The sequence below is a fragment of the Belonocnema kinseyi genome, chromosome 5 (genome assembly GCF_010883055.1).
Source record: "Belonocnema kinseyi isolate 2016_QV_RU_SX_M_011 chromosome 5, B_treatae_v1, whole genome shotgun sequence".
NCBI classification, from domain to species: Eukaryota; Metazoa; Arthropoda; class Insecta; order Hymenoptera; family Cynipidae; genus Belonocnema; species Belonocnema kinseyi.
Genome location: NC_046661.1, coordinates 148,279,457 through 148,289,573, shown reverse-complemented (window position 1 = coordinate 148,289,573; position 10,117 = coordinate 148,279,457). Strand labels below are relative to the sequence as shown.

At 23.4% G+C, this 10,117-nt stretch overlaps 1 protein-coding gene across 1 annotated transcript in view; it reads right to left on the bottom strand.

The window, feature by feature from the left end:
* The window catches only part of LOC117172568, a 13,611-nt gene extending 8,652 nt beyond the window's left edge, over nt 1–4,959 (bottom strand). Inside the window, exon 1 of the mRNA XM_033360633.1 lies at nt 4,778–4,959. Coding sequence (XP_033216524.1) covers nt 4,778–4,801 — 24 coding nt within the window. The 5' untranslated portion in view covers nt 4,802–4,959. The remainder of the gene's footprint in view (nt 1–4,777) is intronic.
* Between the last annotated feature and the right edge of the window lie 5,158 nt (nt 4,960–10,117).

The following is a 10,117-nucleotide window of genomic DNA, read 5'->3' as shown; positions in this document are numbered from 1 at the left end:
AGGTTCAGAAAAAAGATGAAATAATTTTCAGTGAAGTTCCTACCAAAATGCAGTACCTAAACGTACTTTATTGTACTCTAATACATTTCTCAAAGTTTCAGCCCGATATTTTATTTACAAAAAAAGTTCTTAGGCTCAAAAAAACATTCAGTGAACTAAAAAACTGTGGTCGGTAATATGGGTATTTAGCTGTGTCACATGCCCTTAAGGAGAAAGAGATTATAACTAGGTTTCTCGACATACTTTACTTTGATTGATAAGAAAATATTGATTTAGTGTTAATCATATCTCGAGAATTTTTTTTTCATCGCATTATTGATTATACTCTCAAGAGTTATTATATTTTATACTTTTTATTCTGCAATCTTCATATTTTTTAAATAAACCGGTAGTAATATGACGGGCACCGTGCCCTGTGGTATACAGTACGCTGACCGAAATCCAATACAAACGAGTTAATTCAATATCTAATAATTGCGTAATTAAAAAATGGGTCTGAGTAATGACATATGTAACCTGATAGTGTGAGCTTCTTATAAAAAATACAGACATCAAAATCACATTTCAATTAAAATTTAGAGGACATTTCATCCAAAGCCCGGCACGATACCCAACTCGTCCAGGACGATGCCCCACTCGCCCGGCACGGTACCCAACTCGTCCAGGGCGATGCCTCAATGCCCGGCACAATACCCAACTCGTCCGACACGATACCCCACTCGTCCGGCACCCTACTCTACTTCCATATTGGATATTATATACATTAACAGAGAACCAATTTTTTAATATAGTCACTTCAATCACTGATTAAAATGAAATGACTACTTTAGTTACTTTTCTGGATTGATTGCAAAATGTTGAAAAATGAAATATTCGAAATAGCAAATTCGAAAAATGGTAAAATTTCCCAACTATAAAAATTCCCGAATAATAAAAATAAAAAACAGTTTGGACGGCTGCAAAATTCCGCTAAATAAATATTTCGACCCTGCAAAATTCCCCAAAAAGAAAATATTCAAAATAGCAAATTCCGGAAATTATGCAATTCTCGAGAATATAAAAATTACGACTTGGAATCTCCTCGAATAATAAAATTCACGCAGAAATTGTAATATTAGCAAATTTGAAAATTCATGAGCAATAAAACTCCCGATAATTTAAAATATTACTGAATTTTTAAATTCCCGAATAATAAATTTTTCGAATTATAAAACATTTGATACTGCAAAACTCCTGACGCTAGAAAATTACCCAATTTGATAAATTATTTTTTTTAAGTAATCGAATTTTTTAACTGAAAGTACAATAATGAAATATTATAATCAAAATAAATCAGAGCAATTGTAGAAAAAATTTCTTGATGCAACAGAACAATACAAGAACAAGTTTTTCATTAGGAGAAATAATTTTAAAAAATAACAGGCACATTTAAAAAAAACACTTGCATTGAGAATTTTTTTCAAAATATTGTTATTATAACTTAAAACAATAATCCCCTTATAATATTAACGAATTTAAAATGACCTAATTTAATCATTAGAAATTTTTTAAGAAATATTATTTATTTATTACAAAACAGTATAATAAAATATTTGGACCAAAAAATTCTTTCTAATGCTCAATGTATATCTTTAAATTATTTTTATTTGAATCCAAACCATAATTTTAAAAATATTAAAAGTTTCAAAAAAAATTCTGGTATCACAATATTTTATTATTGTATTTTTAATTAATAAATAATATTGATTAAAAAACAATTTTTTTAATTATTCAAATTCAGCAAATTTCAACCACTGTAAATTTTACATTGATGAATATTTTAGAATTCGACAATTTTCTGTCGGTAATTTTATTATTCGGGAATGTTAAAAGATTCCAAGGAATTTTTTAAACTAAGAACTTTAAAAATGAGGAACTTTAAATATATTTCGAATCGAATTTTGAAAAATCTGGAATACTTTAGGGTATTTAAAAAATTCGAACACATTTTTAATCGATTTCCATAATTTTAAGGATTTAAAAATCTTTGGGTATTTTTAAGATTTTCGGTTATTTGTTTAAAAATCAAGCAATTTTTAAGATCTTTAAAAATTTTCAAAAGATTTCTAAGAATTCAAAATATCTTAGGCTATATTAAAAGGTTCCTAATTATTGTAAATAAATTTCAATAATTCGAAGGCATTTCAAAAAAATTCAAGGACTTCAGGGTATTTTAAAAATCCCAAGAAATTTTGAAAAGCTTCAAAAGTTTCAAAGGATTTAAAATATTTTAGGGTATATTAAAGTATTTCAAGAAATGTTTAACAGATTTCAAACAATTTTAAAGATCTTAGAATTTTTTAAATTCCAGGAACTTTTAAAGTGCTTTTAAAAATTGAATGGGATTTTAAAGGATTTGAAATATTTTAAGATATTTCAAAAAAAAAAAAAAAAAAAAAAAAAAAAAAGGAATTTCCAATTAATGCAAATAAATTGAAGGAACTTCTAACAATTTTAAAGACCTTAGTGATTTTATAAATTTCAAGGCATTTTTTAAAGTTTTAAAAATTTGAATGTGATTTCAAAGGATTTGAGATACTTTAAGATATTTTAAAATATTCCAAGGAATTTTCAATTCATTTAAATAATTTGAAGGAATTTCAAACAATTTCGAAGATCTTAGATTTTTTAATTTCAGGAAATTTTAAAGAGCTTTAAATAATTTAATGGGATTTCAAAGAATTTGGAATATTTGAAGATATTTTTAAAGATTCCAAGGAATTTTTATTGACTTCAATAATTTGAAGGAATTTCGAACAATTCTAAAAATCTTTGTTTTTTTTCAATTCCAGTGAATTTTAAAGAGCTTTAAATAATTAAATTGAATTTGAAAGAATTAAAAATATTGTGAGATATTTTCAAATATTCCAAGGAATTTTGAACTTATTTCAATCATTTAAATGAAATTCAAACAAATTAAAAGATCTTAGGGAATTTATAAATTTCAAAGAATTTTTAAACGCATTAGAAAATTGAATGTGATTTCAGAAGGATTTGAAATATTTCTGGATATTTTAAAAGATTTCAAGGAATTTCCCATTTATTTCAATGATTTGGAGGAATTTAACAAAATTTTCAAGATCTTAGGGTTTTTTTAATTCCAGGGAATTTTAAAGAGCTTTGAATAATTGAATGAGATTTCAAAGATCTGGAATATTTGAAGACATTTAAAAAGATTCTAAGGAATTTTGAATTGATTTTAATCATTTGAAGGCAATTCAAACCAATTGAAAGATCTTTGGGATTTTATAAATTTCTAAGAATTTTTGAACGCATTACAAAAATTAATGGGATTTCAAAGGATTTGAAATGCTTGAAAATATTTTAAAACATTTCATGGAATTTCTAATCGATTTCAATAATTTGAAGCAATTTCAAATAATTCCGAAGCTCTTTTTTTTAATTCCAGAGAATTGTAAGCATTGAATGGGATTTGAAATGATTTAAAATATTTTAGGATATTTTAAAAGATTCTACCATATCGTTAAAAATTTTACAATTTTGTTGAAAATTTCCCTATTTTGTTAAAAAGTCATATTGTTTAAGATATAATGTCTTTTTTGTAAGAAGATTTATCTATTTCGTTGAAAATTTAAGTCCTATTTCGGTTTGGAAAAGTTATTCTCTTAGTTAAAAAATCATCTTTTGAGTTGCACTCTTTTGTTGAAAACTAATTCTTTTGTGAAATATTCATATTTTCATTTGAAAATTCATCTACTTGGTTGAAAATGTAACTATTTTTTTTTTAATTTGTATTCTTTGAGATTATAAATTAATTTTTTAAAGTGAATTCGTCTTTTTTAGTTTAATTCGGCAGGTTGAACATTAATTTTATTTTTAAATAAATGTACTTAATTAAAAATTTCAAAAACTCCATTTTAGGTTGCAAGAAAATTTTTTTTATTTGGAAATTTCAAATTTTCGGTTAAAAATTAATCTGTTTTGGTTGAAAATCCAACTACTTTGTTGAACATTCGTATTTTTTAGTTGAAATTCAACCACTTGGTTTGAATTTTAACTACTGTGTCAAAAATTGCAACATTCACCGTTTCAGTTGAAAATGGATCTGTTTTTAAAAAATTAGTCTATTTAGCTTAAAATTAAATTATTTGTTTAAGAACTTGTCTTTTTCGGTTTAATTCAACAGAACGAACTAAAAATTTTGTTTATTCCATTTTTGGTTTAAAAAATAGCACAAAATTTGTAAGATATTTTAGGGACGATTTCTTAGTAAGTTATGTAACATGTATGTAACATACATATAACATGGATGTAACATACATATAACATGGATGTAGCATACAGGTTACATTGTTATTTGGGCTTTACATAGGTATCATAAGTATTATATACCATTTCTAGATCAGTTCCATAACAGTTATGTAAAATTTACATAAATATTACGTAACTCTTAAGTTGCATTTTTATAACAATTACGTATTTTCTACGTAGCTTCGTTATTATTATATACCATTAGGTCATTTTGTTTTTTAATAATATTTAATAAAAGCCGGCTACATTATATTTATATAACCCTTATGTGGCATTTAGGTACAATTTGATTTCGTTTAAAATAAACTTTTAATATTTAAATAATTAAAATTTTTTAGTTGGAAGGGTCTGTTACTTGGAATATCCATCACTGTCATTACAAGTGAAAAATTATTCTGAATTGTACAAAATTTACGAAGATCCGGTAGAAACTGTTTCGCAATTGAAAAATAGTACATACAATTACCTTGCGTAATTTAGTGAAGTTCATTTAACCACAATTCTTTTTTCCACTCACTTGCAGTGAACTGTCAAGGAAATTTGATTTTCTTCAAATCCGAATTCAAGACCAAAATCTTTACTTTTTCCAATTAAATTTTTCAGATTATGATTAACAATTTTTTAATTAATTGCAGTCGCCATTTTTTTTACAAATGATCAAATAATTTCGTTGATTTATTTATAAATTGTTTTCAGAAATTTAAGATTTTTTATATAGAAGCCATATCGATAAAATAAAAAACGATCGTGATGTCCATTGGTAATATCTAGGAGGCATGGCTGAAAAATCCTGTAAAATAAAATTCCCGAATTTAAATAATTCAAAAAGGTCTTTTTTCGAATAAATATTATTTAATTATTAAAAACAAAATAATAAAATATTTATCTCAAAGAAAATGTTTATCTAATCTTGAAACTTTTTTGAAATTTTTGCTTGAATTTATAATAACAATAATAAACTTTGCGAATTCAACTTAGCATTAATTTTTCTAATATTTTATTCTTAATTTTTCTTAAATTAAAAATTATAATTTTGAAAACGTTTTTGGTAATTTAAAAAAAAAATATTAAGCACATTTTAAAACAAAATTTTTGATCCAGAAATATATTTTTTCAAATACTATTATTTTAAATTCAAACATTAATTTAAAAAACGTTAAACTATAAAAAAAATTCTTTCCAACATAATGGTTTGATTATTGTATCTTTAATAAATAAATCAGATTTATTAAGGAATAATTTTTTAATTGTTGAAATTCGGGATTTTTATCATTCGGAAATTTTCTAGTTCTCATATTTTTAAATTCGCCAATTTTCTGCCAGGTTATTGTTCGGAAATATAAAAACTCGGTAATATTCTGAAGTGCCGAGTATTTTATTAATCGAAAATTTTCTACTTCAAAATTTTGATATTCTGGGCGATTTTAGAATTTCGGGAAATTAATTCTTCAGAAATATTCTCATTCGGGATTTTTATAATTATTTCGGCAATTTTTATAATTTCGGGAATTTTCGAGGGAATTATACAATGTCGGGAAAATTATAAAATATCCAAACTAGAAAATTCCCGAATTTAAACAATTCTAACTTTTTTATATATATTACTCATTGATTAAAAATACAATAATTAAATATTTTTATAACAAAAATTATTTTTAAAATTTAAAATAACAATTGAAAAAAATTCATCCAGAAATATATTTTTTTTTTTCATTTAATATTTTTAATTCTTAAAAGATCGTTAACAGTACATTAAAATTATAATTTGTAAGAACAAATTGTTTTAAAAATTCACAAATTATTAAATATTCCACTGATCTAATTTTTCCATTTTCAGTCTAAACAAAAGTTTGACCACAGAAAAAAACAATTTTTCAATAAAATAATATTTCAACCAAAGAAATAAATTTTTAATTAAAATAATAAATCTTCAAGCAATAAATTAATTATACATTTTCAAAACATTGATTTTTCAATTTTGAACATTTTGTTTTTTCGAGACGCTCGGACAATTCTTTTTCGCGTATTGAAGCGTCGGGCTGGTTCTTGCATCCGGCGGCTCAATCGTCAAAAAAATAATCTAAAGATTTTCAGGCATTTAAAAAAAAATTCAGGATTTATTAAAAACGGTGGGAAAAAGTCGAATAATTTGAACCGATATTCAGAAGTTTTAAAAGAACTTCAAAAATAATTTAAAAGTTGAAAAGATTTCAAACCATTAAAAAAAAAATTATATCCGAAAATTTAATTAAGATTTCCATGAAAATGAAACATGTTTTTTTTTTATCTTAGAAAATTAATTTTAAGAAAATATTCAAGAAGATTTCAAAAGATATCCAAAATTTAAAACCAAAATTAGAATCTTTTAAGTTATTTTTTTTATTTTGCAGGATTTATTAAGAGTTTTAGGAAAAATTCAAATAAATTTAAGAGAAATTTAGAAATTAAAAAAGAAATAAAAAATAATTCAACATTTGAAAAGATTCCAACAAAATTTGACGAAAATGTAGATTTTTTACAATTTTAAAACAAAATTTTGAAGCTATTTAAGGATTTTTAATGTTTGAAGTTAAGTTCATTTTTTTCCAAATTTATGAGAAAATTTTCAATGATTTTTTGTTTCAAACATTATTTTTCAAGAATACTTACAAACAGTTTGAAAAAAAACAAATTTGGAAGAATAAATAAAAATTGAACAATTATTAATTTTAAAAAATACGAGTAGGTTGAAAGATATTCAAAATTGTTGAAGAGATTAAAAAATAATAATAAATTTGGAATGATTCAAAAATTTTTTTTTTTAAATATATGTTTTTGATGATCTTTAAATAAAACTTTGATGTTTTTTAAAATTATTTTTTAAGTAACTGCCCAAAAATTAGCATTTGTTTGTGTAAACTGCTGATCTAAAATGTCGCAGGAGATGCCAGACTCGCATTCTGTACCTGCTAAGTGTACCCCCACCATTGCATTCAGCGCGTCAACGCGTCACCCCTCGCTTCTTTGTTCGTGCCAGAGATTATATCTTAGATCTTAGAAAACTGGCGTACGTGAGATATTGAAATACTACATTTTAAATAGAAATGTTAAATTTTATTTTCCGGATTTCCGACGATAAAATTAAGCTGTTGTCCCTTTTGGTCCCACTTTAGAAATTTCACATGGAGTTTATTACTCTAAAATTCAAAAATATTTATACATTCAAGTATCTCCATAGAAATGAACTCTTCATTTAGTTAAAATTTATATGTTTTGGTGAAGAAGTGTAATTATTTATTAAAAATTCCTTTTTTTATTTTTAAATTATCTTGTTTAAATACAAATTATTTCGTATTTTTTGGTAGAAAAATAATCTTCCTTGAAAATTAATATTCTTACCTCAAAACTAATTTCATCCGACAAAAATGTAACTAATGTGTAGAAAATAATAGAATATTTAATATTAATATCTAATATTTAAAATTATAAAAAAAAAAATCTGGAAGATTTTCAGGCATTTTTAAAATTTTTGCAGGTTTTATTAAAATTGTTAGGAAAAATTAGAATTATTTGAAATGATATTCAGAAGTTTTGAAAGAATTTCAGAAATAATTTAAAAGTTTAAAACATTCGAAATAATTAGAAATAAAATTATATACGAAAATGTCATTAAGATTTCTATGAAAATTAAAAATGGTTTTTTATCTTAGAAAATTCATTTATAAAGATTATTACAAAATAGTTTAAAACAAACCTAAATTTGGGAGAATAACTAAGAATTGAACAATTATTACTTCAGAAAAAATTCAATTAGGTTATAAGATATTTAGAAGGTTTAAAGAGATTCAAAAATAAATTAAAATTTTAAATGATTCCAAGAATAGTTTAACGAAATATGATGTTTTTAAATGATTTTTAAGCTTTGAATGAAGATAATAACAAAACATATTTAATATTCCTGTGAAATTTTTTTAAAGATTTCTAAAAATATTGTTAAAACAATATTTAACAAGATTTTAAACTAATTTTGATTGATAAATATAAATTGAGAAATTATAAATTTGTGAGAACCTAAAATAGAAAGAATTTCAAATTATAATTTAAAAAGTGTTGATTAAAAAAAAAATAATATTTAAAGTTTTAATGCTTTTCACTGAAAATTTCTTAAAATGATACAAATTTCACTACATTTTCAAATTGGTTGATTCATTCTTTAATTTAGAGCATGAAAAAATATGGAGTGGATTTTTTTTATCAACAAATTAAATACATAAATTTCGATTTTTGGAAAATGAAGTACAATAAATTCGTTCCTTCCATTCAAATAACTTGAGATTAGGTTGAATATTTAAGTTAGTCACAAATATTACTAAAAATAAATTGACGAATATTATGCCTTACAATTTTTTATATAATATTTCGTTACAAACACTATTTACAACAATGTTTTTTCTTAATTTTTAACTATTTTTGTGATTAAACGTAATTCTCATATTGTTATGAAAATTGAATCAGAATAACTGTACAATATTTCGAAATTTAGTAAAAAAAGTTAATGAATTTAAAATTTTAAACTTTAAAAAAGTAAATAATATGTAAGACAGTGAATTTAGTCCTTTTGTAAATTAATACCGTGTAAACTTAAAAAATTTCTTATTACATTGTGTGAAACTCAATTTCCTTATAATCTTCAAATGTTAAAATTATCTTATTCAAAATTAAAAGCTTCAATAGTTAAATCATTTTATATTTATAGGAAATGTTCCTCGACGAATTATTATTGTAAATTGATACTTAAAAAAGTGCAGTCAAATCTCATTTTTAAAACGTTAAAAATTGTAAAATTTGTGAAGTTTTCAATTTCCAGTTTAAAAGGCTTAACCTGTTGAGTGTACTCCCACCATTGCATCCTGCGCGTCAGCCTTCGCTTCCTTCTTCTCTCCAGGGATTATATCTTAGAAAGCTGGCGTACGTGAGATATTTAACCTCTACATTTTAAATAGAAATTTTAAATTTTATTTTCCGAATTCCTGACGAAACAATTAAGCTGTTGACCCTTTTGGTTCCACTTTAGAAATTTCACATGGAGCTTATTACCTTGAAATTCGAAGATATTTAGCTTCAAAGATGAAAAGGTTTGGTTGAAAATTCAACTGTTTTGTTGAAAAATCGTCTTTTTGTGTTGTACATTCAAGTATCTTCATAGAAAATATACTTTTTATTTTAAATTTATATTTTGATGTTAAAAAGTTAATTTGAATTTAAAAAAAATCAACTATTTTTTCAATTTTCTGTTTACTTTCAAAATTCATTTATTTTTGTATAAATTGCATCTCTACGGGTTAAGAACTCAACTTTGTGTAATATTTGTCTTTTTGTTTTCTTAAAATTCATGTCTTTTGGTAGAATGTTCATATTTTTTGATTAAGAAGACATCTGTTTGATTTAAATTGATCTGTTTGAGTGGAAAATTGTACTATTTTTTTGAAAATTTGTTCTTTTTTTATAATAAAATTAATTTTATATACAATTTTCCACTAAAACAGATTTTCAAACCAAAAAGACAAATATTACACAAAGTTGAATTTTAACCAAGAGAGATGCAATTTATACAAAAAATAAATGAATTTCAAAATTGGACAGAAAAATGAAAAAAATAGTTGCATTTTTATTTCTTTTTAAATTCAGTTTGACTTTTTAACATCAAAATATGAATTTAAAATAACAATTAAATTTTCTATAAAGATACTTGAATGTACAACCTAAAAATACGATTTTTCAACAAAACATTTTCATCTTTGCAGCTAAATATCTTCGAATTTTAGAG